The following is a 27,549-nucleotide window of genomic DNA, read 5'->3' on the forward strand; positions in this document are numbered from 1 at the left end:
TTTTCGATCTATTATATAAAAAACTTTCATTCAAAGATTAAAATGAAATATCAATTACAATAATATTAAAATAAAATCCATAAGTCTACTTCTAAAAAAAAAAATAGTCATATATAAGAAATGAACATATACATAGTTGTAAATGAACATTTGAAACTACAAAGTTGCAAATTTTCTAGCTTTCCTTCTATTTGCTCTTGATTCAGTGTTTTCTTCAAATAACATTAGTTCTGCTGTGTATTGGAGCCTTAGATTTCTAATTTGTTCCACCTGTTGAACAAAATGAATTGTCAAATTTTAATTAAACAATCTTTACTGTTTCATAAATGAATATTATATCTTAAATAATTGATCATTTATAACTCTTACATTGTTTGGTTTTAAATCACAAATCCAGCTCTCATTAGGATCAGCAGTGAAGGTTTCCATATGCTTCATAATGTAAACTCCACAGTTTGTATAGTCATTGTTGCTACGCCATTTCATCTTTTCCAAAACAACTGTGTAGTCTTCAATTCTTTTTGCATCTTGATATCCAAGGTGTTTCATGTACTCTGCCAATCCTTTTAACTGATAGAAAAAAGAGTAAAAATTGTTTAGAAGTTTGTATTGTGATGAAGACATGAACAATTAATAAAATATAATTGATCATGTAGTCAACTATAAATGAACATATTATCTCACCATCATTTTTGGTTGTTCTTCATATTTTGCTTGGACTGATACCTTTTTTGGTAGTTTTCTATTGTCAATTATATGAATTTTGTCTTCTATATGATTGACGCACAACAGAAAAAAAATGTTGAGAAGTTGATACTGGGAAGAAGACCTGAACAAATTATATAATGTTATTGGACAATATATTGAAGGTAATTGAACATTTGTATTAAACAAGAATTAATACCTGTTTATATCCAACAATGCTGTCAATTTTATTCAACTTCAGTTCATTGTCAATTCTTTCTATGAAGGCATTAATTCTTGTCTTCATTGATGATCCTTCTTGACAAACTCTATTTGTGCACATAATGTGCTGTTGAAATACAAACAAACATATAGAAGTTAAATGAATTTTTAGCAATTATTTATCATAGGAAAATAGAATCAATAATATAAAAAAAGAAGAAAGACTAACATGAAGCACTGTTGAGAAATAAATCTTGTTTCTCGGCTTTTTATGATTAAGAAACCTTGCCCATCCATCTATGACACAATTTGTCACTTCAACATCATCTCCAAGAGTTTTCATTTCATTTCTATTGATGAGATTCAAGCCATCATAGTATAAGAGTGCACTGCATTATGAACATTTAATAATATGAATGTGAACATATTTTTATAAAAGATATTAAACCTTAAGTTTAATTAGTGTAAGTAATTACCTTTCATCTTTTCCACCAAGAGCAAAGTCTACTGCAATTTGGTTCATGGCTTTCTCATCTTTAAACAGATCCTTGTACTTGACCAAGTAAGGAGATCGGAAAGCAGGAGGAATTGTTTTCTTTTCGCGTTTTGGTCTTGTTGTTCAATATAAAATATTGTTAAATTAAGAAAATTATGAGGAACATAAATGAACATTTGAGTGTATATAAATAAATTTGAAATTATACCTTTCAACCTTTTCCTTTTCAGTTTTTTTCTTCTTTTCTGCAATTGACTTTTTCTTATCATCATTCCTGGTCATATTACATAACACAAATGTACATTTAGGTATATGAAAATGTTCATTATTATTTTTGAACATTTACTTAATATAAATAATGTACCTTTTTGTGACTTTTGAGGATGAAGCAACAATCTTCTTGTTTTCACTGAAAAGTGAAACAATGTCAGTACATATTAATAAAATAAAAGCTTCTTATGTAACACCCTGAATCATTTTCAATTCATAAAATGAAAGATATTGATTTAACATAAACCTATTGATTTAACATAAACCACACATTCATATTACATATTCAACAAAATAATGTTCACACATACAATAGTTTGAGAAACACCAGTTTCAAGTTACAACACGATAGTAACATAAGTTAAATTGTTCCATCTAGATATTTTATCCTACACCATTACATAACCCTAATAGTAAGACATGTCTTCAGGATTTTACCCCTCCACTTTTTCATCATTTTTTGTTTTTTCAAAAACATCTTCCTAACCCTATATCAATAACTTGTTTTTGGGTAGGTGTCATCTTTTTTATCCATGCAATGAACTTCACATGTCCTCCTCTCTTTGAAGATTTCTCTTCCTCAAATTCATCTTCCTGAATTTCCTCAACTTCATCAGTTTCTATTGCTTGAACCATTTCAGTTTTCATTTTCTTTTTTCTCCTACCTTCAATCTTTCCTTCATCATACAGTACCATCTTTTGCTCCTCCTTTTCAACCTTTGCCTTCACTGAATTCCCTTTCTTTGCCTGTTTCTTCCTTGGCTTTACTTCTTCCTCTTCCTCCTCTTCCTCCACCTCATAATCATCCTCACTGACAGGCTCTTCTTCTGCTCTATAAACTGACTCTTCACTATCATCATCACTGTCAGTAGAACTTTCATCAGTAGGATCTTGAGAGGGTTCATCTGATGGTACTTCTTGTATTTTTTTTCTCTTTCCAGCATTTCTCTTGGCAGGACTGACATCTGAAAATTAAATATATAATTTTGTTTAAGTATTGAAAATGTACAGTAAGCAAATGATAAAATGAACAAAATTGTTTTCTCAAATGATCATTCTATATATAGAAATTGAACATTTATAATATATCATTATATACCTGCTTTTCTTTTGCCAGCAACCTTAGAAGTTTTCTTCACTTCTTCTAGAGTTTTCTTTTTCCCACCTATATATTGAAATTGAACATTAATGATATACCATCATAAATGATCATTCTATACATTAAGATTGAACATTTACCCTTTTTGCCTTGGTCTGGAGGATATTCAGCAGGAGCACCTGCCATTTTTTTTATTGGAGTAGGTGCTGGAGGTGGTGCATCAGCTTCCTTTTGAATAGGAAAATTCCTTGTAGACATTCTTCTCTTCTGTCCTATTTTTGCGGTTTCTTTAGCAGGTTCAACATCCTTCTTCAGGCTTCCCTTTTCAGATTCATCTAACAGAACATCTATTGTTTTTTAAAAAAATTATGTTAGTATATTTGAAAGTGTAATATTTATTGTGTAACAGAAAAGTATTATGATTACCTTGGCTCCTTGTAATTCTACCACTTGGCACAACAACAAGGCTTTTGTTTTTGTTTTTCCTTGCAACCATTTTGTATCTTGTTTTCATTTTGGTTGACTGATCACTTTTTTGTGATGATGGAGCTGTCTCCTCACTAAGTTTTGTGGAAACTTTATCATCATCTTGATCTAGAAGATAAGTTTCATCCTCAATTTGAACAAAATCAGGTGCAATTTGTGCTGCATATGAAATGATCAAATATAAAAGATTAAATAAACATTTATTAAATTGGATGACAAATGTTTACTATATACAATATAAATGAACATTTCAGGTAATGAATATGTACATTTTCCACTATTTACCTTTCGGATCTGTTGTCTTTGTAGACTCATCTTCCACTGTTTTCTCTTTAGGGATTTTCTCCTTTTCAGGCTCTTTTTTTCCCTCTTGTCCTTCTATGAAAATTTAATTAGTTAATATTTATATATTTTTTTAATCTTATTGAACATTCAATATTATGTAGATCCAATATGAACATTTTATGTAATAAAAATGTACATTTATAAATTTTTACCTTCTACATTTGTTGTCTTTGGAAAGACATCTTCCACAGTTTTGTCTTTAGGGCTTTTCTCTTTTTCAGTCCCTTTTTTTCCTTCTTGTCCTTCTATTAAAATTTATTTAGTTAAAATTTAATTTTTTTAATCTTATTGAATATTTAATATTATGCTTTTCCAATATGAACATTTTTTGTAATAAAAATGTACATTTTAAAATTTTTACCTTTTTCCACAGTTTTCTCTTCTATTGGCCCTTTTTCTTTCTTTTTTGCTTCACCTTCAAAAGTAATAGTATTGTTAAAATTGATATTTATGACTATTAAACAAAAATATTCAATAAATATGATCATTTACCTTTCCTGATTTCCTTGCTTGCCTTTTCCATTCTTTTGAGATTTCTCATAATTCTGATTGTCGATTCTTTGTACTTTCTGTAAATGTATGATATTAACTTTGAAATATATTCATTAATTGATTAAATTAATTCAATTATTTAAATTTAAACATACTTTGGGTTTCTCTCTATGTCTAAATGTATTTCTTGCATCTTGTCCTTTAATGTTGTTATTCTTGAATCATCTTTGGGTTTTCTGATATTTCATTAAAAATATGTTTGAATTTACAATTTTGATTAGTAAATAAAAAAATGAACATATAACTTATATTACTATTGGCCATGAGCAAACTTTTTTGTACTGATTTTCAAATGAACATATAGTCTATCTAAATTGAACATTTAAGTTTTCTTACTTTTGGCCAAGACTATTCTTTACTGGATTGCTTTGCACTTTTGGTTGAACTTCTTCTTGCTTGCTGAAATCAATATTAAGAAATACTTTAAATAAAAAATGCACATAAATTGTACATAAAATATACTGTTATAAAAATGAACATTTGTTTATATAAAATTGATCATTAGTATACCTTTCATCCCTACTCTCTTTGTCAGTTGTGTTATGTGTAGCAGACACACTCTTAGTTGTTGCATTAGTAGCAGGAATGTTCTCACTTTGTTCACTTAAAAAAAACAGAATTATTTTATATAATATGATATTAAAGTATGAACTAATTTATACAATGAAGAAGATAATTAGTTATTTCGTATAAAGCTTTTATACCTTATTGTTTGATTTGTCTCTGGTGGTCTTGATTTTGACATAACAAATTTCACTCGAACCTTTTTTTTTTCACTAAAATTTTAAGAATTACCTAATAAGTTTGGTATATATATACAATGTACAATAATTGAATGTAAAAACAATTATTTTATACATATAAACTTACTTGTTTAAAGTGTATCTTTCATAACTATTACCATATTCATTTTGTTCTATAACCTTCTTTAGAGTTAATGGTTCAGATTTCCCATCTCTAAATTGAAGCAAGTGTATCACTCTAAATGGCACATCACTACATTATAAATTAATTACATGACATTAGTTTGAATGCATATCACTGAAATGATTATTATCATATTTATATATGTGCATGATGATTTAATGAAATGTATATTTGTTATTTAAATCTCAATGAATACTCAAATGAACAAATATACATATATGATCATAATTATATCTATAAATGAACATTATGAGTATCAAATATGATCATATACAATGATGTTTCAATGAAATGTACTTTTGTTTTTAAATCTCAATAAATACTCATATGAACAAATATAAATATATGATCATAACTATATCTATAAATGAACATTATGAGTATCAAATATGATCATATATAAATAACATATTATACAAAGATAAAACCAATTTTTATCAAATACAACTAGCATATTAGACATGAACATAATATATTCTGTAAATGACTAATTACCTTGGTAGTGGAGACATTGTTAAATCCGTACCAATTGACTTGTCAATATCTTTTAAAAGTTCCGGATCTACAATTGGATCATTTTGGCGGTTTTTTTTCAATTTGTCTACTCTTGACTGAAGAGGTACATCATCATCATCGTCTCTGTTTTATTTAATAAATTGTTAATGTTTTAGTTATTTTCAGTAAAATCTTAGAACAATTACTACAATCGCAAAAAATTTTAACAAAAATTAGGTTTTACAAATAAATTCGCTCTATAATTTTCATCGCAAGAATATGAACAAATTAGGTTTTACAAAAGTTAGAGTTCATACATTTCTTCAGAAATTTTCAACAAATTACTCGTCTCTGAAGTATTTTTCTCCAAAATCATACTACAATTGCAAAAAATTGAACAAAAATTAGGTTTCACACATAAAATCGCACTATAATTGTCATCGAAAAAAAATGAACAAAATTACTTACTCTTTAGATACATTTTGCTCCGATTTTGCAGTTTCTTCTTTCATGTTCTTCTCTGTAGTGGTTTTTTGCAAAATCGCACTACAATCGCAACAAAATGAACAAAATTAAGGTTTCACACATAAAATTGCACTACAATCTCAAAAAATGAACAAAACTAACGAAATTACTTACTCTTTTTGTTGTGATTGTTTAATTTCATCTCGAATATCAGACATTTGAAGCAATTTCAAAGTATTTTGAAGCAGTTTCGTAGTATTTTGAAGCAATTTTGGTTCAGATTTTTTTGTTTTGATGAGAGAGAAAGTCTAGAGAAATGAAGAAGAAGGTTTGAGAGAGAAATTAAAATGATTTGGTGGGTAGTTACTGCAGGTTTGTGGGTTATGGGATGTGGGTAAAATGATAAGTTTAGAGGGGGGTGTAGGTACCCCTACCTACACTAGGGTCTAGTGTATACCAATTAGCATCATGTGACAATTTTAGTACGATTACATAGAAAATGTCAAAATGAGGCCCAACTCCAAAAATATAGTACACCTATATTTTTTTTATTTTTTCTTTTTTTACTAGTAGTACACCTTTATTTTTTTTTATTTTTGACAAGAGTAGTACACCTTTAATTATCAATAGGCAATAATTTTAAAATTTTAAATTATCAATAGTATATTGAGATGAATTTAATAAAGTTTTATGGAAAAACTTTTTTCATTAAGCATGGAGATGGATCACAGTATAAAAGTCAAATTACGCATCTTTTATAAAATATAAATAAGATTAAAGTCAAAATGTTAACTATTACAAGTACTTGTAATAATTTCGTAAATAAACAAAGGAAACATACAATTAGTCAATCGAGCCTTTTTTTTTTATTAATGAAATTTAAAGGAGTTTTTTAGAATTGTTTTTTCCAAATATAATAACCTTTTTTTTTTTTGAAGAATTCCAAATTTGATAACTTAGCTAAATATGTTTCCTCCGTTACGAATTACTCGTAACAAAGGAGTATTATTTATGAAACATAAATTCTTTTGTTGCGAGTAATATGTAACGGAGGAAGTAATTTTCTCTCTTGTAAAAAAAATATAAAAAATAAACTATTACGAAAATTTGGCTATATGAAATCTTGAAAAATAAGGAAGAATTTTGCTTAGTGTGATAAAAATGTACAGTAAATATTATGTCACCGAGAGTTGACATATATTTGATGAATCCCTTTAATTTTCCTATATCAACACAACTGTCAAATATTCTAAAAGAATGGCGGTGAACCAAATATGGTAAATACAATAATTCAGCCTTTTTAATTGAGATTCGAGTAATTGATTTTACTTTTACCAATCAAATCAAACTGAATCTTTGAGATTAAACATACGTTAATTGCTTAATTTTTGTTTCTTTTACCATTTTACCCTTGATACTTGAAGGATGTATTAAATATCGAAATATCTATATGCACTCGAATGTAAATACCGGTACTTTAGTGGATATACTTACGCACCTAGCATAAGGGTCTGTTCCGATTGACTGAACTCAGCTGAACTGAACTGAACTGAAATGAGCTGAACTGAACTGAACTTATTAATTAGTGATTTTTAACTACGGATTAGTGATCTTTGATTATTTATTGATTATTTATTACTATACATATGTGTATATACAAATGTACATATTAAAATATTTACGAAAAATATACTATATAATTATAATTATAAAATGTATGGAAAATATATTAAAAACTTGAAACCTCTAAACATTTTAAACACATATACTATTTATTATTATTATTATTATTATTATTATTATTATTTATTGATGATTATTATTATTATTTATTGATTATTATTATTAGTATTATTATTGTTATTATTATTAGTATTATTATTGTTATTATTATTATTATTATTATTATTGTTGTTGTTGTTGTTGTTGTTAATAATAATAATAATAATAATAATAATATTATTATTATTATTATTATTACTATTATTATTATTATTATTATTATTATTGTTTTTGTTGATGTTGTCGTTGTAATAAGAGCTTAAAAGAATGAAATTTGGCTTTATATCATTAGCAATATCATTAGACATAAATTAAGAGTTGAGCTGAACTGAACTGAACTGAACTGAATTTTAACGGAACAGAATAGGCCCTAAGTTTATTTAAAGATTTTAAACCACGTATATGGAATACCTACGTCTAACCAGATGACCACTAAATTCGACAATCGTCAATCGATGAATATAATATTTTTATGAATTTAATTTGGTGTTATAATGTGTAGGTTTTGAGCAATGACGGATACAAGAGCGTGAAGCACAAGGTGGAGCTAAACAAGAACAAGGAAAGAGTGTCAATATGCTATTTTGTGTTTCCAGAGAATAACACTTTGATTAATAGCTCAAATTACAAGCCTTTCACTTACAATGAATTTCGAGCTCAAGTTCAGCAAGATTTAAAATTACATGGTTGGAAAATTGGTCTCCAAAACTTCAAGCTTCAACAACTTTCGTAGATATTAAAATCAGTGTACTATTTTAAGCAATACCACATACTTAGCTTTAGTCAAGAAAACAATGTCTTATACTCTTATAAGTATTCTTCTTCTTTACTTCCATCATTAATGTTGGTATATCCAGGTGAAAATAATGCAAGTCATTACTTTTTTTTTTTTTTTGAAGGAAAAGTCATTACTTTTTTTTTTTTTTTTTTTAGGAAAAGTCATTACTTATTTACTTCGATTATTATAATAAATAAATATAAATACTACTTGAGTTGTGTCATAAATACATGGAACGCCTTGATTTTAAATTTGCACTATCCACATAATTTGATCGATTTGATTATTATTTTGTAATTTACTTCCATCAATGCAATTTTTCATAAATGAAAGCATATTTTACAAAATATCAAAATTTTAAGACTTTTACCGATATAAGATTAAAAGTAATTGAATGATCTGTGTAAAAATCAAAGTGTTACAAGTATTCCGTACTCCGTATTATATAACAGAAAAAAGTATGTGAGACAATATTAATGCCAAAGGGGATATTAAAAGTGATAATGAAGCGAAATTAATGATTACATTGATAAATTAAAGGCAAGCTTAATTTCAGTTCAATTCAACTTAATTTCAATTCAGTTCAGTTTAGTTCACTTTCAAATTTCCTTATCTCGTAAACAATTTATTTCAGTTCAGCCCTAATCAGTTTAGTTGAGTTGTTTTCGGTAAATCGGAGCAGATCCTAAGGCATTAAATTAATTAATCCTTGTAAACGACTTCAACCATCATACCAATCACACTTTTTTTTTTAATTTTATTTTTTACTCGTATTATTTAAATTAATATACTCTGTATTATCTTATTTAATTATATCTGAACGACTAAAGTACCATGATTGCCTGAATTTTATGTGGGTCATTTTAGTAAATTAAAAAAAATGCGTGAGAGGATAAGTTGAAGCATAGTAAAATAATTTTAAGTTTTAATTAAAAATATGGGTCATTGTAATATACTTGTTTCAAAAATTACCTTTAAGTTTAAAATCATAATCTTAAGATTTTGTTTTTTTAAAAATAATTTAAGTTCATCAAAAATAAATTTAATTCAGTAAAAACAATACCATTTTAGCAAAAAATAAGGTGCAGTGAACGAGATCTAAAACTTGATAGTTTCATTTCTTTTTTATAGTACTACGTGCTTCATATAAGACACAATAAAATTTAGTATGGTGCATGGACGTTAGATTTCCTTTTTATTTTTTTTGAAAATGACAACGGAAACTTAATTAAAATGAAGTAGTTCACTTTTATTAGTTTATAGTATTATATATACGAAGTATTATTCTGAGCATACAAATTGCGCGTGAAACCAAATTTGTCCCCAAGGATTTACGATTATTAAATCTCAACCAATACGATAACACCTTAAGTCATACGGAGTACTTCGTAACATTATAACTTAATTATTTTATAAGTATTGCTTTGTTTTTTTTTTTTGTTTTTTTTTTTGGTGTTTAGAGAGCCGCAAGGGCGTGAGGATCTCCTGGAATTGGGAAGGCTGCTCTAACCACTTGAGGTATACCGCACTCTCTAAGTATTGCTTTGTTAAAACAAAGACTCAAATAATATGCACTTAATAGCCGTTTTACATGTCGCCATTAACAACTTTTAAAACAATAATAATAGGCATGTCCTACTATATAAAATGGGACTTGTTATTCATCGCCCGCAAATCTCTACATAAAGCCCACATTTTATAATTTTTTGACAAATTTGCCCTTTTTATAATTTTAACGGAAGATAAATTTTTCGCACTAAAAAAATGTGGAGCAGCACCGGATCGCCGAGGATCACCGGAGAATCGCCGTCGTCATCGGAAAACGAGGTTCGTAACGCATCGTAAGGACGAAATGGTGGCTGGCGCCTAGCCAAAAGGCCATGCCGTGGTTGTGGCGCCTAGCCAGGACGCCGCCACCGTGGTCACGGCGCCTGGTGGAGAAGCCTCGACCATAGTAGTGGCGCGTGGCCAGGACGCCGCAGCCACGGCCAAGGCGCCTGGCCAGGACGCCGCCACCATGGCGGCGGCGTCCTGACCAGGCGCCCCGGCCGTGGCTCCGGCGTCCTGGCCAGGCGCCAGTAGGGGAATATTTTTTTTTTTTTTTTTTTAATTTAATCCCTTTTTTTTTTGTTTGTTTTTGTTAATTTAATCTTAATGTAATTATATTTATACGTTATATGTTATTGTTACAGGATTATGGTGGAGACGGAAATGATTACAGTGGGATTTTTGTACATGATGGCCTGTTCGAAGATGCTCAACAAGCGATTGATTGGGCAAAACAGGTTGCAATTAGATCAGGCTTTTGTTTAGTAGTAGCAACTCATAAATCTCAACGGGATGGTAGAATGGATCGCATTTTGAGATGCGACCGTTATCGCAAAAGAGAAGAACGAGATTTCAGTAAAGCGATTCGGTTTGACTCAAAGCGGAAAGGTTGTGGGTGTCAGTTCCGAGTTAAGGTTCGACAACATCAAAGGCGTGACGGTTGGGAAGTGAAGGGTTACGGCAAATGGGGATATCACAACCATGAGCTGATAGCATACAAAGTGGGGCATCGGCAGTTAAGCGGCCTAAGTCCAGCTGCGAAACTAGTTGTAAAAGAAATGAGTGATGCTCAAGTGAAGCCCGCTAAAATATTAGCGTCTGTGTTAGAGAAATTCCCCGAAGACCAGCCAAACCGAAGACACATCTACAACGTCAGACAGAAATTGAGGTTTGAACGGTCAGAGGGAAGGAACCCTATACAGCAGCTTCTGCACCAGGCATAAGCACGTGGTTACCTTTACTGGTTTGAATCTGACGAAGACACATCGGAGGTAACTCATTTGTTCCTTGTCCATCCTGATTGTGCTGATATGATTTCGTCTTGGCCATCTGTGATTTTGATCGATTCAACGTACAAGACAAACAAGTACAAGTTCCCACTGGTTGAGATGGTTGGGATGGCTCCAACGAACCAGAACTTTCTGATTGGTTATGCAGTCATGAAGGATGAGACGGCTGCGAGTTACCGTTGGGTGTTGGAAAAGTTGAGAAACTACATCGGCCCAAATGTACAGCCATCGGCCATCGTAAGTGATTGTGAGGGAGGTCTTTTTGCCCCTATAGCGGAGGTGTTTCCGGAGTCGAGCCATTTACTGTGCACATGGCACATCAACAACTGCGTGAAAGTCAAAGCCTACAACCTTTTCAACAAGAACTTAGATTCAGCAGAGAGATTGGTAAATGGTAAGTGGCGGAAGATCCTGCAAGCTACCACGGAGGCAGAGTACGATCGAGCCTTGGAAAACTTAAAGGATGCGTACAAGTGGTGCCCGCCAATCGTAGACTATGTGATGCATCAGTGGGTACCTCAGAGGGAAAAGTTTGTCAAATATTGGACGAACCAAGTTCTTCATTTTGGGAACACTACGACATGCAGAGTCGAGAGCGCTCATAGAGCTTTGAAGGACTGGATTGATTCTTCCACGGCTGCTCTGGATACACTGTTCGAGAGAATAAACAAGGCTATTGATACTCAGAGGAACGGCATCAAGAACTATCTCGAGGACTCCAGACGACGACATGGCATGTTGTATGGCCATTTCATATTTAAGATTCTCCACGGTCGTGTGTCACACCACTGTTTGGGGTTGATTCTGAGCGAGTATACCAGGATGAGGGAGTTGGGCGATGAAGTGGCTATTCGGTGCGGATGTGCTATATCAATGACTCATGGATTACCTTGTGCATGCACCATTCACCGCGTAATTACGCAAGACAGGGCGTCGTTACATGTCGATCAGGTTCATCCATTCTGGCGGACGCTCGTTATCGGAGAGCATGCTGTTCCGCATACGGTTCACCGTGAACAGGAGGAGTTGGAGCAGTTTCAGATGATGTTTGACCAAGTGTCCTCCAGTCACCCTTCGATCATTCGTAGTGCTACACACATACTTCATGACATGTTCAATACATCGTGTTTGGATACCGAGGAACCGGAAGGGGTCGAGCGACCTAGGGGTCGACAACCACGGCGGAACAAGAGTGCGTTTGAGTACATTCGCGGTCGTGGCCGTGGCCGTGGTCGTACATCCTCATCAAGTGGCAGCCAATCATCGTCGTCGGTGAATATGCCCGGCACCGGAACAAGAGTGCCTTGTATTGTCAATACTATGTCATTTCTATGTGTTCATTTTTAAAAGATAATGTTTCATTTTAAAAACTAACAACAATAATTTCAAATATTACAAACTAAAAAGATAATATTGAATTTTAAAAACTAAGAACAATAATTTCAAATATTACAAACTAGAAAGATAATGTCTAATTTCAAATATCAGTAATCCCTCTGTGACGCCCACTGCCACTGCTCAAGGGTCCGTTCCAGATCGTCAATAACAGCTCTGCCTGATGCACTCGTCATGCAGTCCCTTTCCTCAAAAAGTCGGTGTCCCAACTGCATAATCTTGCCCATCCACTACACAAAACAAAAAACATGAAACGACGTATTATACATATATATATTAAAATAAGAGAACAACAAATAAAAGATGAGACGTACCGCATAAGAGGCAGTGGCAGGTGGCACATCGTCATCATCTGCGTCGTCGATGTCTTTGATCAACCTCGGGTGCGAGTGCCGGATGTACCATTCCATGTAGTGCTGGTCACACATGGCAGTCACCCCACTTGGCGGCCGCTGCAGCTCCGCCGTCCATAGGCGGGCAACCATCGGAAACTACTCCTCACGACGTCAATACTCTTCCCCGCACCAGGTCTAAATTGCGATGCCTAACTCCAAGTAAATAACGAAACATAATAACGAAAACAAATTAAAAAAAGTCGAAAATAAACACAAAAGCAAATAAACAAGTCACGGAAATAAAATTATAAACATAAAAAATATAAAATTAAAACAAATAAAAAAACAAAATTTAAAAAAAAAAAAGATAAAAAAAAAGGGAACATACAATTTAAAAAAAAGAAAAACAAATTTTTTTAAAAAAAAAAAAAAAATCGAAAATAAAATTTAAAATTAAAAAAAAACAAAAAAAAAATTTAAAAAAAAAAAAAAAGAACGAGGCGCCTAGGCAAGGCGCCTGTACGGTGGTGTCGGCGCCTAGCCCAGACGCCACTACCACGGCCGTGGCGCCTAGCCTCTGCGCCGCTGCCGTGGTAGTGGCGTCTGGGCTAGGCGCCGCCACCACCGTACGGGCGCCTTGCCTAGGCGCCTCCTCCGTGGCTGTGGCGTCCCGCCTTGGCGCCCCACCGTCGCCGGAGGTTTTTTTTTTTAAAAAAAAATTACAAAAATTAAAAAAATTACCTTCTGGCCGGCAAACCGCCTTCCGCCCACCGCCGGTGCCGCCACTTCCTTGCCGGGCCGCCTCGACATAGCTCTGGAAATAATTTAGAGAGAGAAAGTGGAAGTAGAGAGTAGAGAGAGAAATTGTGTGTTTTTTAGTATGAGGGCAAAAGTGTCATTTCACTCTTATTTTGTGGGCTTTATGTAGGAATTTGCGGGCGATGTTTAACGGTTCACTATAAAATCACTTGTTACTTGTATAATTCCTAGTATCTAATCTTCACCATTTTTTTTGATAGAAAAGTTAACAACTATCAAACAAAAGTAACAAGTTGCCTTCATCAACACATGTAACAATCTTAGCTCTAAAGAAATTCTCTCAAAAAAATAAAAATCAAAATCAAAATTAAAAATTTGAGCTTGGGGCACAAGGACTAAAATTAATTATAGATTTTTTTAATATAAAAAAAAAGTGAGTAATAAAATTAAAAAATAATTAAAATTAAAAAAAATAATTAAATAAAACCCTTGGGAAGCTGAGTCTGTTGTGGGTTAAGTTAGTGAATTATCTCTCTCCTCTGCTGCTGACTGAATAGCCGTACCATCACTTCAATGGCGGACTCTGCTAACCACAGAAAGAGAAGGCGATTACTTTCTCAAAAAAAGCTTCTATTAGGTGATCATGTCGAGGTATTTTCCATTCTATTTTTTTTTTCTTTTTGTTTTTTAGATTTTCATTCTCAATTCGTTTTTTTTAATGAATTTTGGGTTATTTTTTGTTTTTATTTTCCTCTGTTTTTTTATACATTGGAGATAATTCTTGGGGTTTTCATGTGTTTTTGGATGATTCTTTTTGATGATCGAATACCCTTTTGTTTGATCTTTGATGGGTTTTCTCTGAATTTTGGTTTTTCTTTGGAATTTTATTTTGATCAAATTTTTATTTTTCGGGTGAAATGCTCATGCATTGTCTGGAATTGGGGTTTTGTGTTTGTGCGTGTTGATTAATATTGTTGCATTGATGATCAGAAATTTTTTTGTTGGCAATTTGATTTTTTCATGCATTCCGCAATTTGAGTTATATTATCAATTTTGGCTTAATCCAATTTGATTAATTGATTTATATTTTTATCTGATTTTACTGTTGTTGAATTTGCAATATCAAACTAGGGTTTGTGGTAATTTTTTGTTTTTCTTGTTAATTATCATGGCCCCATGGGATAACTTTTAATCCTGCTTGTTCACTATGTTCAGTGAATGCTGTTGTTTGATTAATCTATTTCTGGGTTTTATTTTATGAATTCGACAGACATTTAAAATATTAACATAATATGATCCTGATTTTGTTAAAACTTTGAAAGTTAACGACAGTTTGCATGCTTGTTGTAATATCTGGTGTTTAGGTGTTAAGTTTGTAGATCAGAAAATGTTGCTTAGGATAATGGATAGTTCTGTGGTTCTGTCAATTGTATTTGTAGAAATCATGGTGTTTGTTCAGTGGAGAATGCAGACTGAGTTATATGGATTTTATGTAATTTTGATTTGTATTTTTGGTTTGTCTGTCGATCATACAAGAAAGTAGTGGTATTGTTGATCATGGTGGGAATTTGCTTGAATGTTCTTGTTAATTGCTTTGTCTGGTTCAGTTATTGACTTTGAAAGTAATTGTGTAACTAATGCAGGTTAGGAGTATAGAAGATGGATTCCAAGGATCGTGGCATGCTGGAGAAATCATTGGTTTTGAGGATGGATGGCGAGAAGTTAAATATCTACATCTTCTTCATGATAATGAGGTTGACTTTTTAACGGAAGCTGTGGAAGTTTCTAGTTCAATTGACCGAACCTCCAGCACATCAGAAAAATGTGACCGAGGTAGGATTAGACCAATACCCCCCACATTTGGTAAATTGGTAAAAGAGAATCTGAACTATGGTCTTTGTGTTGATTGTTGGTATCACGACGCATGGTGGGAAGGTGTGGTTTTTGACTATAAACATGGTTCCAGTGAAAGGAAGATATTCTTTCCTGATTTAGGTGATGAAATAAGGAGTGATGTTACAAACTTACGATTAACTCATGACTGGGATGAGATTTCAGGTGAATGGAATTGTCGAGGGAACTGGTTGTTTCTGGAGATCATTGAGGAGTATGAGAGGGATAGATTTATCCCTGTTTCCCTGAAGCAAATATGGTACGATATGAGAGGAAGAAAAGAATCTGGTGACATTGGGGAGTGGCCTTTTCCTGTGAAGGATAAGCTGGAAGACCTGGTAGCGCAGATCATTGATGAGAATTTAAGGGTAACTATAGATGCATTTCTGAAAGGGTGTATCTCTTCTGAAGCCATGTCAGAATTTCGTGAACCCTTGTCTGGTGCTGTTGTTCCTTCTGTAGATATTAGCCTTCGAGATGTTGATTCGACTAAACAGAATGATGCTGCCTTTACAATGATTGGCGTATTGTGCAAAAATGCTGAACTGGCAATGGATTTACAGGATTTTACCCCCACCAACAATCAAGTGGTTCCTGTACAACCCAAGGCTCTGTCAATTATATGTTCAGATCAAAACGGGCTTGATGTTAACATGAAGCCTTCTGCAGAGTCCCAGTTTAGTAATAAATCTAAAACTGATGAGAAAAAACAGCTGCGGATAAAAATTAAGCGAAATTTACAGCCTGATCACAGTGAAATGAACATCGAACCTGAGTGCTGCCCTCAGTCTATGTATGATTATGCTCAGCACGAAAGGCCGGGAAACAATTTGACTACCAAAGTCAGGAGCTATCTCAGTTTTTTGGGTTATAGGATGGAACAGGTTGATAAACTGAAATCTGTACGTTACTCCTCTCCCGGAGGAGGAAGAACGTTCTATAATCTTCGCCAATGTATCGACTATGAGAAAAAACAGGCAGAGAATTCCTCCCTAGCAGTGGAAGATATTCGGAGTAGCAGTCTGAAGTGTACTTCACCGCTTAACGTATCTAAAACCAGTAAAAAAGGCAGTCAAAAAGGACGGAGAAAAGTGTTGAATCTTAATATTGAACCTAGATATTGCCCAGAAGCTGTACTCAAGTATGTGAGATCATTGAAGACAAAGGACCCTTTAAGCAAGGCTCGTAGTGAATTGCAGGATGAAGCTAGGGGGCATTTATCAGCTATTGGCTGGAGCTTCTGGCCTAAACTAAAGCAAGGAGTGGAGGAGTGGCGCTATGATTCCCCTACTACTAATAAAACATATTATTCACTATTGTCTGCTTGTAAGGCGATTGTAAATGGTATTGAGATGCTTAGCTCTGGTCCAATGGTAGATGTACAAAGTGAAAACTCCAAAGGGCACTCTGTTGAACTTTCATTATCTGATAAAGAGAACCACGGGCGAACCATTTCTCAAAGATGGGCCAAAAATTTTCCTCGGGCTATCAGGAAGTATAAGGCTGGGAAATTTGGAGATAATGGGTTTGCAAAGAGACGTTCTATCAGAAAATTGAGGACCAGTTTCTTATCCAAGAAAAAGAAAGCCTTGGGTAAAGTAAGGACCAGTTCGAATAGCTGTAACCCATCTCGGGTGCTGCGATCAAGCAAAAGAGTACGGCAGGCAGGGACTTGTAAATCATCAAAGGCCCCTCGGACAGTACTTTCGTGGCTGATGGACAATGGTGTGGTGTTGGGAAGGGAAAAAGTCCAATACTGTCGGCAAGGGGATGATAAGCCTATAGCTGAAGGAAGAGTTACTAATAATGGGATAAGCTGCAGTTGTTGCTCAAATATTTTTTCTCTTAGTGGCTTTGAAGCTCATGCTGGTGGCAACTCCCTCCGACCAGCTGCGAATATATATTTTACCAATGATGGGAAATCTTTGGCTGAACGTCAATTGGAGATGATGAGTCAAAAAATCAAGAACATACCTAGGGAACCACTGGAAAGGAGTAAGGGGAAACGACATAAAAGCTGGAATGACCACATCTGTTCACTTTGTCACTATGGTGGTGAATTACTTTTATGTGATCGATGTCCATCATCATTCCATAAAGAATGCCTTCATTTGCAGGTTGGCTGCCCCCTCCCTCTTATTTGGCTTTAATACTTCGTCATATCTCATCTTAATTCTAATTCTTATCTTTCTTTCTAGGACAAGGACATTCCTGAAGGTAATTGGTTCTGTCCATCATGCTGCTGTGGACTTTGTGGTGAGAGCTACTTTGATATGAATGCAGAAAGTTCAACTAACAAAAGCGTGCTATCTTGTCATCAATGCGAGCGGCAATGTAGGTTTTTCTGCTATCTTTCCTTTTCCTTTTATTGTGTCTATCTCTATAGGCTATAGGTATAGGAAAACAGTTTGGTTACTGGTTTTCTGTATACCCTGCAGATCATGCTCACTGTGTAAGAGAAAGAGTGGAAGATAAAATAGATAATCATCCTACGGAAAACTGGTTTTGCTGTAAAATGTGCGAAAAGGTACTAGTCATTCTGCAACTTCTGTTGAATTTGTGCACACACTTTGCAGTCATACATAACACTTGCTGATTATTTAGATCAGTATGAATTTAGTATTTGAGATGTTTTATCAAATCTTATCCATCCTCCCTGCAAAGGTAATACAAAGAGAAAATAATTGAATTTTACTCAAAGGCTATCTTACAAAATATCATCCTCTCTGCAATTGAAATACAAAAGAGAAAGTAATATATTTGATTTAAAGACTATCATACAAATTATCCAAGTCCACAAGAGCTCATTAATTAATATTTATGGAGTTAATTCTTTTGCTTAATGTGCTCCAGTTTTATATTTGAAAGGCTATTGATTATTATTAAGATATTGGTAATTGTTGATCAAAAGACAATTTATTATCTTTTGTATTATGATTTCCCTGGATATGTAACTGTGTATTCAGAATTCCTTTACAACATGTTTGGATCTCAAAAGAATCTCAAGGAAAGGAGGAGAGTGATGGTTTCAAATTCTTTTATATGGATTGGAAGAAGAGAAGGATTTAATTGCCTTTCCTCGTGAAAAATCCTTTAAAATCCGCCATTGCTAAAAGACACTTTTGATATTTGTAAAAGGTTTAGTTTATGTGTGCACATACATATTAAAACTTGCTTATTTCGTCACTATGTTTTACTCTAGATCCTTCATTCCTTCTGTTTTCTTTGTCCAGGTCATCCTCCAAATTGTAATAGATAATTGTCTATAACTATCTTAAAATTTAGTGCGTAGTGAGTAGAGCTAACAATGTAGGGGTGAGTGTGAAATAGATATCTTGGCTACTTTAATATAGTAATGAAGTCTTAAATTTCTTTACTGTAGAGAATCATTCCATTTACTTGTGTGTAATTGTTGTTCCATGAAGACCTTTGCCGCCTTGATTATCTTTTCTGGATTTGATCTGATTACATGTTGAATTTTGTAGGTGCACTGGGGTCTCCAGCAGCTTCTTGGCAAACCCATACTTGTTGGTCATAATAATTTAACATGGACATTGATCAAACCCATGAATTACCTGGCCTATGAGCATGATGATTGTGATGTTGCTGCCATTACAGAAAATTACAGCAAGCTTGGTGTCGCTCTTGAAGTGATGCATGAATGTTTTGAGCCTGTGAAAGAACCTCGAACCAGGCGAGATCTTGTTGAAGATGTTATCTTCTGCAGGGGGTAAGTATCTTAGATCTTCTAGAATGAGTGAATGACTGCAAATGCAACTCTAGTTTTATGCTTTCTCTTATCCATCCTGTTCTCATAACTCGTACTACCGGTGTTTTTGGAATTCAGGTCTCCCCTCAATAGGCTGAACTTTAGAGGATTCTATACAGTGCTTCTGGAAAGAAATGATGAGTTGATTACTGTGGCAATTTTAAGGTATACACTGTTATTGATTCTCGATCGTGTATATACAGTTTCTTTGATTATTAATACTTGAGCCTAAAATCACTTTTCACTTGTAAATGTGAAGGGTGTATGGTGACAAGGTGGCGGAAATTCCACTTATTGGTACCCGCTTTAAGCATCGCCGGCACGGAATGTGTCGAATTGTTATGCAAGAACTTGAGAAGGTACTTTGCCTCCTTGCATATTAATTTCTGCTCTTGTTAGATCTTGATTAAGTAACACATTTCATCAGGGGGCATGTTTTGATCTAAACTCGAACCTCTCCCCCTTTCTTTTTGTTTCTTTTTTCGACATGAATATTGTACGACTCTTTTTATTCCTGGGAAACCCTCTGTGTCATTTTTATATGGCCATGACCCTGATGACAGGTTTCCAATGCAGCCTAGGAATAAACTTGTGGTTCATGATTTTTCCATCACTGCAGCATAATAATAAGATTGACGCATTTCAAAATTGCAACTAGTCATTTCTTACTCTTTTTTAAATATCCAGAACTTAATCGATCTAGGAGTGAAGAGGCTGGTACTTCCTGCCGCTGCAAGTGTGTTAAACACATGGACAACGGCATTTGGTTTTATTCCAATTTCCGATGATGAGAGACGTGAATTTCTGAGTTACAGCTTCTTGGATTTCCAAGACACAGTTATGTGCCAAAAACTTTTGAGAAAGCATCCTTCACCTCTACTCCTCATGTCTAGGGATGTGTCTGGTAAGCATTTTTTTTTCCCCATTTTGGTTTCTGAATGATAAAATGATACTCAGATGAGTTGTCATTCAAATTTTATAATTATCTTTTGGGCTGCTGCAGGTGTCCATCATCAAACTCCGCGCAATGTAGAAGGAAACAGTGTTATTGATGATCCTGAAGGGAACAGTCCCATATCTGAAGTTTCCCAAGAAGACCAACTTGAAGGAGAATTAGCCAAGTATGCCCTTCCTTGCTTAATAGATCAACCATCTAGAACCTAATTATAAAATGAAAGTTGGATTAAATATTTTTAGATCCAAGCCAACTAGAATGTACGATTAAAATGTCATTCCATACCCTTTTACCTGTGCAGAATTGTAATTATATCTTTATGATAACCTGCCAGGGTGCACATACATGGATAGTAAAAGCTTGGCAAAAATTCAACTTCATTGTCCTGTAACAACATCCAAAGAGAAACATCAGCAAAAATGAAATATGATAAGCTATTCATCTTGCATATCATCGTCATGAGTATTCGGGTCATGGAGACTTTCCTTATGGAGTGACTAAAATTCTTAGTTAATTAGCATCATCTCTACAAAATACTGTGAACCAGCTAGATACTGCTAAGATCCATTGAACTGGTAAAGCTAGGTTCAACTCCAAGATTAGTTAAATTGCCCCCCCCCCCCTCCCACACACACAAAATCACCGTTTTCACGTTTTGTACAGGAAGCATATGAAATATCCTAATTAGAGTATTAGGTTCCAGAAATTTTGTGTTTCTTTGCTTCTGATGCCTGACTAGTCTGTTGTTTTTATTTTTTGATATTTCAGTGACCAGTATGAGGAATCAAATGGTGGTGATAATGGTCAAGACACCCCTGTTGCTATGGTAGAACTTAATTTTCCTTCTTTTGGATTTTTTTGTTGAACCTCTGTCCATGGAATGTTTTTACACAGTTTTGTGCTTACAGGTGACTGATACAATCAATCTAGGAGGTGAACTATGCAACTCCTTGGAGTTTAAGGAGCAGAAAATCGAACGCGATAGATGTGAAGGAAATTTAAAGTTTTACACAAGAAAGAAGGCTGTTGAACTAAGACCTCCAGTTCCTCAAACTAACTGCTCCAAGGTAGAAGTAAGTTGTAGATAGTTTGGACTTCTAAAGACTGCTAGTCCTCAAATGCTTGTGCCTAATACAGGTTTCAGTAAAACCCCCCCAGGCATAATCTGGTAAGAGTCGGTATTGTGATGTCGGGATTTTGCTATAAACCCAATTTTGTAACCTCTCTATGTATTAGGATAGTTTATCAAAGCGAAGCTGAATCAGAGGCGTTAGGGGAACCATTTTTTGAATAGTTTCTTGTACAGCTTCTGTTTCTTTTTCTGACAAAATCCATAAGAGCTTATTTTGGTTAATCTTCTGTTTGTAAAATGCTCTTAGTGGAAATTAATTCTAAAGTGTAATTGGAATGCTATCTATAATAATTATTTATTTGTAATTCATCTCCATATGTTTTGCCCCTTATTCCACATCAAGTACCATCTTAGAGGACATGCCCTGTTTTGGTCTTCCAATTTCTGGCCCGAACGTTGACCTGACCTTATTTCATCGGATTTGGCCTGAAATTTTTTGCCTGTATGGGCATTTTTTTTTTACTCTATCCTTGCGCCACCGGCTATTCGGCTATCCCCTCCTTGATCTGGTTTAAGTAAGTGATGCTTTTAGCATGGAGAACAAGAAAAGTAGGAATTCCACATTTGTGGCTCATTGATATACAAAGGGGTAAAACACTAATCATGTCCTAAGCATGTAGGTGAAGGAAAGTAAAGAACATCTATAATTAAATCCTCCAAAATTACCTTCAAAAGTAATCCTTTACTTTCTTCAACAATCCTGCAGCTGTTGTTCCTCGGATCACATTTTGTGCCTTAGTTGAGATTCTTATTATGCATACTATTGCAGAATCTAGAAAAATAACATTGGATATAATAAATTGAATGTATTACTAAGGCCCTGTTTTCAACTTAATTTGGATTATACTCTAATATTTTGTAAGAATAAAAAAAAAAGAAAAGATTAAGTGCAGAAAAAATTAGTAAATTCAAAGAATATAATAGCAAATTGGTAAAATTAAGCTTTAAATTAACTTATATTGTCTTACACCAATTTAAAGTTCAAAAATCCCTTTTCGATTTCAATTTTCTGATGCAACCCACAACAAATTCCTTTAACACATACTCTAAGGAAAAGGTTAGATACTCTACACATGGACAACTCTATACTATAATGTTTTATTAATTTAATTTCATTTAATATAATATTCAATATAAATTAAGTTTAATAACGATCAGGTAAAGTGAATAGAGTGTATGATAAATTTCAGTATAAAAAATAAGTTAAAAGGTTGTTCTCCTTGTATTTTTTTTTACCCTAAAAGTAAGGTGAATTAAGTTTAGCTAAATAAAGTCGAGCAAAAATAAGGTAAGCATTTTTAAAAATTTTAAAATTTAGCAAATCGTTTTTATATCAACAAAAAAAAGTTGAGAAGAATATAGTCTAATCTAGAATATATAGGGATCATGGTAAACATTTCAGCAATTTTTATTTTCGGGCGAAAAAAAGTCAAAAAATTCCAAAATTGAACGCTAATATCCACGTTTTTTGAGAGAAATTTTGAAGGTTCTGGGGCCCGGTGTCGAAAAGTCTTGAAATTCTAGGGGATACATCTCAGGGTCATATAATGTCGTTTAAAACCATATATGATCATTATTAGTTGTCATAAATATTCGTGGTAGGCTTGAATTAATGAAATCGGTGCAAGTTGTAAACCGGTAAATTGGTCGTTTAAAGGCAAATTGGATGGTTCCACCCACCCAATTGGACTCCCGGAGGGTATTAGGGACCATGGTAAACATTTCGATAATTTTTAATTCCGGGGCAAAATAAGTCAAAAAATTCCAAAATTGAAGGCTAGTATCCACGTTTTTTGAGAAAGTTTGGAGATTTCGGGGCCCGATGTAGAAAAGTCTCGATATTTTAGAAGATATATCTCAGGGTCATATAATGCCGTTTAGAACCATATATGATCATTATATGTTGTCATAAATGTTCGTAGTAGGCTTGAGTTAATGAAATCCGTGCAAGTTGTAAATCGGTAAATTGGCCTTTTAAAGTCAAATTGGATGATTCCACCAACCCAATTGGACTCTTGGAGAGTATTAGGGACCATGATAAACATTTCGACAATTTTTATTTTCGGGCAAAAAAAAGTCAAAAAATTCCAAAATTCAAGGCTAAATCCACGCTTTTTGAGCAATTTTTGAGGTTTCGGGGCCTGGTACCGAAAAGTCTTGAAATTCCAGGGGATACATCTCGGGGTCATATAATGTCGTTTGGAACCATATATGATCATTATTTATAAATGTTCGTGATAAGCTTGAGTTAATGAAATCAGTGCAAGTTGTAAACCGGTAAATTAGTCGTTTAAAAGCAAATTGGATGGTTTCACCCACCCAATGGGACTCCCGGATGGTATTAGGGACCATGGTAAACATTTTGGCAATTTTTATTTCCAGGCGAAAAAAAGTAAAAAATTTCAAAATTGAAGGCTAATATCCACGCTTTTTGAGAAATTTTGGAGGATTCGGGGCCTGGTGTCGAAAAGTATTGAAATTCTAGGGGATACATCTTGGGGTCATATAATGCCATTTGGAACCATATATGATCATTATTTATTGTCATAAATGTTCGTGGTGAGCTTGAGTTAATGAAATCGATGCAAGTTATAAACCGGTAAATAAGCCGTTTAAAGGCAAATTGGATGATTCCGCCCACCCAATTGGACTCCCGAAGGGTATTAAGCACCATGGTAAACATTTCATCAATTATTATCTTTGGGTAAAAAAAATCTAAAAATTCCAAAATTAAAGGCTTAATATACACGCTTTTTGAGAAATTTTGGAGGTTTCGGGACCCGGTATCGAAAAGTCTTGGTATTCTAGGGAATACATATCGGGCTCATATAATGTCGTTTGGAACCATGTATGATCATTATTTGTTTTCATAAATGTTTGTGGTAGGCTTGAGTTAATGAAATTGGTGCAAGTTGTAAACCGGTAAATTGGCCTTTTAAAGTCAAATTGGATGGTTCCACCAACCCAATTGGACTCTCGGAAGGTATTAGGGACCATGATAAACATTTTGGCAATTTTTATTTTCGGGCGAAAAAAAGTCAAAAAATTCTAAAATTGAAGTCTAATATCCACGCTTTTTGAGAAATTTTGGAGGTTTCGGGGCCTGGTGTCGAAAATTCTTGAAATTCTAGGGGATACATCTCGGGGTCATATAATGTCGTTTGGAACCATATATGATCATTATTTATTGTCATAAATGTTCGTTCGTGATAGGCTTGAGTTAATGAAATCGGTGCAAGTTGTAAACCGGTAAATTGGTCGTTTAAAGGAAAATTGGATGGTTCCACCCACCCAATGGGACTCCCGGACGGTATTAGGGACCATGGTAAACATTTCGGAATTTTTATTTCCGGGCGAAAAAAGTCTAAAAATTCAAAATTCAAGGCTAATATCCACGTTTTTTGAGAAATTTTGGAGGATTCAGGGCGTGGTGTCGAAAATTCTTGAAATTCTAGGGGATACACCTTGGGGTGATATAATGCCGTTTGGAACCATATATGATCATTATTTGTTCTCATAAATGTTCGTGATAAGCTTGAGTTAATGAAATCAGTGCAAGTTGTAAACCGGTAAATTAGTTGTTTAAAAGCAAATTGGATGGTTTCACCCACCCAATGGGACTCCCGGATGGTATTAGGGACCATGGTAAACATTTTGGCAATTTTTATTTTCAGGCGAAAAAAAGTCAAAAAATTTCAAAATTGAAGGCTAATATCCACGCTTTTTGAGAAATTTTTTAGGATGCGGGGCCTAGTGTCGAAAAGTATTGAAATTCTAGGGGATACATCTTGGGGTCATATAATGCCATTTAGAACCATATATGATCATTTTTTGCTGTCATAAATGTTTGTGGTGGGCTTGAGTTAATGAAATCGGTGCAAGTTATAAACCAGTAAATAAGCCGTTTAAAGGCAAATTGGATGGTTCCACCCACCCAATTTGACTCCCGAAGGGTATTAAGAACCATGGTAAACATTTTAGCAATTATTATTTCCGGGTAAAAAAAATCTAAAAATTCCAAAATTAAAGGCTAATATACATGCTTTTTGAGAAATTTTGGAGGTTTCAGGACCTGGTATCGAAAAGTCTTGATATTCTAGGGAATACATCTCGGGCTCATATAATGTCGTTTGGAACCATGTATGATCAATATTTGTTTTCATAAATGTTTGTGGTAGGCTTGAGAAAATGAAATTGGTGCAAGTTGTAAACTGGTAAATTGGCTGTTTAAAGGCAAATTGGATGGTTTCGCCCACCCAATTGGACTACCGGAGGGTATCAGATACCATTGTAAACATTTCGGCAAATTTTATTTTCGGGTGAAAAAAGTCAAAATTTTCAATAATTGAAGGCTAATGTCCACGTTTTTTAAGAAATTTTAGAGGTTTCGGGGCCTGGTGTCTCAAAGTCTTGAGATTTTAGGTAATACATCTGGGGGTATATAATGTCGTTTGGAATCGTATATGATCATTATTTGTTGTCATAAATGTTCTTTGTAGGCTTGATTTAATGAAATCGGTGCAAGTTGTAAACCGATAAATTGGTCGATTAAAGGCAAATTGGATTGTTTCACTCATCCAATTGGATTCCTGGAGGGTATTAGGGACCATAGTAAACATTTCACCAATTTTTATTACCAAGCGAAAAAAAAAGTAAAAAAATTCCAAAATATAAGGCTAATATCCTCCTTTTTGAGAAATTTTGGAGTCTTCGGGGCTCGATGTCTAAAAGTATTGAAATTCTAGGTAATAAATCTCGGGGTCATATAATGTTGTTTGAAACCATATGTAATCATTATTTTTTATCATAAATGTTCGTGGTAGACTTGAGTTAATGAAATCGGTGCAAGTTGTAAACTGGTAAATTTATCGTTTAAAGACAAATTGGATAGTTTCACCCATCCAATGGGACTCCCGGACGTTATTAGGGACCATGGTAAATATTTTATATTTCGGTAATTTTATTTTCAGTCGGAAAAAAGTAAAAAATTTCAAAATTGAAGGCTAATATCCACGATTTTTGAGAACTTTTGGAGGATTCAGGGTCCGGTATCAAAAAGTATTGAAATTATAGGGGACACATCTCGGGGTCATATAATGTCGTTTGGAACCATATATGATCATTATTTGTTGTCATAAATGTTCGTGGTAGGCTTGAGTTAGTGAAATCTGTGCAAGTTATAAACCGGTAAATAGGTCATTTAAAGGCAAATTAGATGGTTCCACCCACCCAAATGGACTCCCGAAGGATATCTGGGACCATTGTAAACATTTTACAATTTTAATTTTCGGACGAAATTTTTTTAAAAAAACTCCAAAATTGAAGTCTAATATCCGCGCTTTTTTGAGAATTTTTGGAGGTTTCGGGGCCCGATGTTGAAAAGTCTTGAAATTTTAGGGAATACATTTCTGGGTCATATAATGTCGTTTGGAACCATATATGATCATTATTTGTTGTCATAAATGTTAGTTGTAGGCTTGATTTAAAGAAATCAGTGCAAGTTGTAAACCGGTAAATTGGCCGTTTAAAGACAAATTGGATTGTTCCACCCATCCAATTGAACTCATGAAGGGTATTAGGGACCGTGGTAAACATTTCAGCAAATTTTCTTTCCGGGCGAAAAAAAGTCAAAAAATTCTAAAATTGAGTGCTAATATCCACGTTTTTTGAGAAATTTTTGAGGTTTCAGCTATATAGGGTCTCAAAAATAACTTGGCAACAAATAAGTTAAGTTGAACAAAAATCGGCTCAATAAAATAAAGCATGATTCCCTTTGCCACACACACTTATCACAAACTTCATTAGTTATGGCTAGTGAGTCAGTTTTTAAATCTCTAGTCATCCGTTATCATCTAATCAAGTTCAATTTGTGG

The 27,549-nt window shown here is 33.9% G+C and overlaps 4 protein-coding genes across 10 annotated transcripts; 1 reads left to right on the forward strand and 3 right to left on the reverse strand.

The window, feature by feature from the left end:
- Positions 1 to 81: 81 nt before the first annotated feature.
- On the reverse strand, positions 82 to 2,124 carry LOC110683487. 2 transcript variants are annotated; one of them, XM_021859871.1, is made up of 8 exons: positions 2,111 to 2,124; positions 1,611 to 1,811; positions 1,383 to 1,517; positions 1,136 to 1,295; positions 905 to 1,033; positions 685 to 829; positions 370 to 570; positions 82 to 270 (listed from the first exon to the last, which is right to left on the reverse strand). In XM_021859871.1, the coding sequence occupies exons 2-6, from the start codon at positions 1,742 to 1,744 to the stop codon at positions 749 to 751; spliced, it is 639 nt and encodes a 212-aa protein (XP_021715563.1). In that variant the 5' UTR covers positions 1,745 to 1,811; positions 2,111 to 2,124; the 3' UTR covers positions 82 to 270; positions 370 to 570; positions 685 to 748. The 2 variants fall into 2 exon arrangements, with proteins under 2 accessions (XP_021715563.1, XP_021715562.1); XM_021859870.1 differs by lacking the exon at positions 2,111 to 2,124 and having other exon boundaries at positions 1,611 to 1,818.
- LOC110683486 (ABC transporter F family member 4-like) lies at positions 1,908 to 7,192 on the reverse strand. 5 transcript variants are annotated; one of them, XM_021859864.1, is made up of 13 exons: positions 5,894 to 7,192; positions 5,577 to 5,720; positions 4,665 to 4,757; positions 4,491 to 4,553; positions 4,250 to 4,330; positions 4,095 to 4,171; positions 3,964 to 4,017; positions 3,755 to 3,847; positions 3,543 to 3,635; positions 3,198 to 3,416; positions 2,912 to 3,118; positions 2,772 to 2,837; positions 1,908 to 2,637 (listed from the first exon to the last, which is right to left on the reverse strand). In XM_021859864.1, exons 1-13 carry the CDS (start codon positions 5,950 to 5,952, stop codon positions 2,141 to 2,143), a joined length of 1,746 nt encoding a protein of 581 aa, XP_021715556.1. In that variant the 5' UTR covers positions 5,953 to 7,192; the 3' UTR covers positions 1,908 to 2,140. The 5 variants fall into 5 exon arrangements, with proteins under 5 accessions (XP_021715556.1, XP_021715558.1, XP_021715557.1 ...); XM_021859866.1 differs by lacking the exon at positions 4,665 to 4,757 and having other exon boundaries at positions 5,894 to 7,191; XM_021859865.1 differs by lacking the exon at positions 4,250 to 4,330 and having other exon boundaries at positions 5,894 to 7,190.
- Positions 7,193 to 12,819: 5,627 nt separating this feature from the next.
- Positions 12,820 to 13,472, reverse strand: LOC110683488. The gene is made up of 2 exons (XM_021859872.1): positions 13,148 to 13,472; positions 12,820 to 13,063 (listed from the first exon to the last, which is right to left on the reverse strand). Exons 1-2 carry the CDS (start codon positions 13,316 to 13,318, stop codon positions 12,923 to 12,925), a joined length of 312 nt encoding a protein of 103 aa, XP_021715564.1. The 5' UTR covers positions 13,319 to 13,472; the 3' UTR covers positions 12,820 to 12,922.
- A 611-nt stretch (positions 13,473 to 14,083) lies between these two features.
- On the forward strand, positions 14,084 to 21,982 carry LOC110683489. 2 transcript variants are annotated; one of them, XR_002503620.1, is made up of 11 exons: positions 14,084 to 14,578; positions 15,571 to 17,937; positions 18,019 to 18,154; positions 18,259 to 18,347; positions 19,306 to 19,550; positions 19,668 to 19,754; positions 19,849 to 19,948; positions 20,277 to 20,493; positions 20,593 to 20,710; positions 20,879 to 21,119; positions 21,313 to 21,370. XR_002503620.1 is itself a non-coding variant. In XM_021859873.1 (11 exons), exons 1-11 carry the CDS (start codon positions 14,501 to 14,503, stop codon positions 21,630 to 21,632), a joined length of 3,675 nt encoding a protein of 1,224 aa, XP_021715565.1. In that variant the 5' UTR covers positions 14,085 to 14,500; the 3' UTR covers positions 21,633 to 21,982. The 2 variants fall into 2 exon arrangements, 1 of the variants encoding a protein (XP_021715565.1); XM_021859873.1 differs by lacking the exon at positions 20,879 to 21,119 and adding an exon at positions 21,453 to 21,982 and having other exon boundaries at positions 14,085 to 14,578.
- Positions 21,983 to 27,549: the final 5,567 nt, after the last annotated feature.

The sequence above is a fragment of the Chenopodium quinoa genome, unplaced genomic scaffold, assembly GCF_001683475.1.
Source record: "Chenopodium quinoa cultivar QQ74 unplaced genomic scaffold, ASM168347v1, whole genome shotgun sequence".
NCBI classification, from domain to species: domain Eukaryota; kingdom Viridiplantae; phylum Streptophyta; class Magnoliopsida; order Caryophyllales; family Amaranthaceae; genus Chenopodium; species Chenopodium quinoa.

Bases quoted from the DNA above. Each gene is read 5' to 3' on its own strand.
- LOC110683487 (XM_021859871.1), bottom strand. From the start codon at position 1,744: ATGTTCAAAAATAATAATGAACATTTTCATATACCTAAATGTACATTT. The intron at 1,518-1,610 runs GTATAATTTCAA...TTGAACAACAAG, and splicing joins GAAAAGGAAAAGGTTGAAAG to ACCAAAACGCGAAAAGAAAA. The intron at 1,034-1,135 runs GTTAGTCTTTCT...GTATTTCAACAG, and splicing joins ATTTCTCAACAGTGCTTCAT to CACATTATGTGCACAAATAG.
- LOC110683489 (XM_021859873.1), top strand. From the start codon at position 14,501: ATGGCGGACTCTGCTAACCACAGAAAGAGAAGGCGATTACTTTCTCAA. The intron at 19,551-19,667 runs GTAAGTATCTTA...TTTGGAATTCAG, and splicing joins GATGTTATCTTCTGCAGGGG to GTCTCCCCTCAATAGGCTGA. The intron at 19,949-20,276 runs GTACTTTGCCTC...TTAAATATCCAG, and splicing joins TTATGCAAGAACTTGAGAAG to AACTTAATCGATCTAGGAGT.
- LOC110683486 (XM_021859864.1), bottom strand. From the start codon at position 5,952: ATGATTTTGGAGAAAAATACTTCAGAGACGAGTAATTTGTTGAAAATT. The intron at 4,172-4,249 runs GTATGTTTAAAT...ATACATTTACAG, and splicing joins GACATAGAGAGAAACCCAAA to AAAGTACAAAGAATCGACAA. The intron at 3,636-3,754 runs GTAAAAATTTAT...AAATTTTCATAG, and splicing joins AAAGACAACAAATGTAGAAG to AAGGACAAGAGGGAAAAAAA.
- LOC110683488 (XM_021859872.1), bottom strand. From the start codon at position 13,318: ATGGTTGCCCGCCTATGGACGGCGGAGCTGCAGCGGCCGCCAAGTGGG. The intron at 13,064-13,147 runs GTACGTCTCATC...TGTTTTGTGTAG, and splicing joins CTGCCACTGCCTCTTATGCG to TGGATGGGCAAGATTATGCA.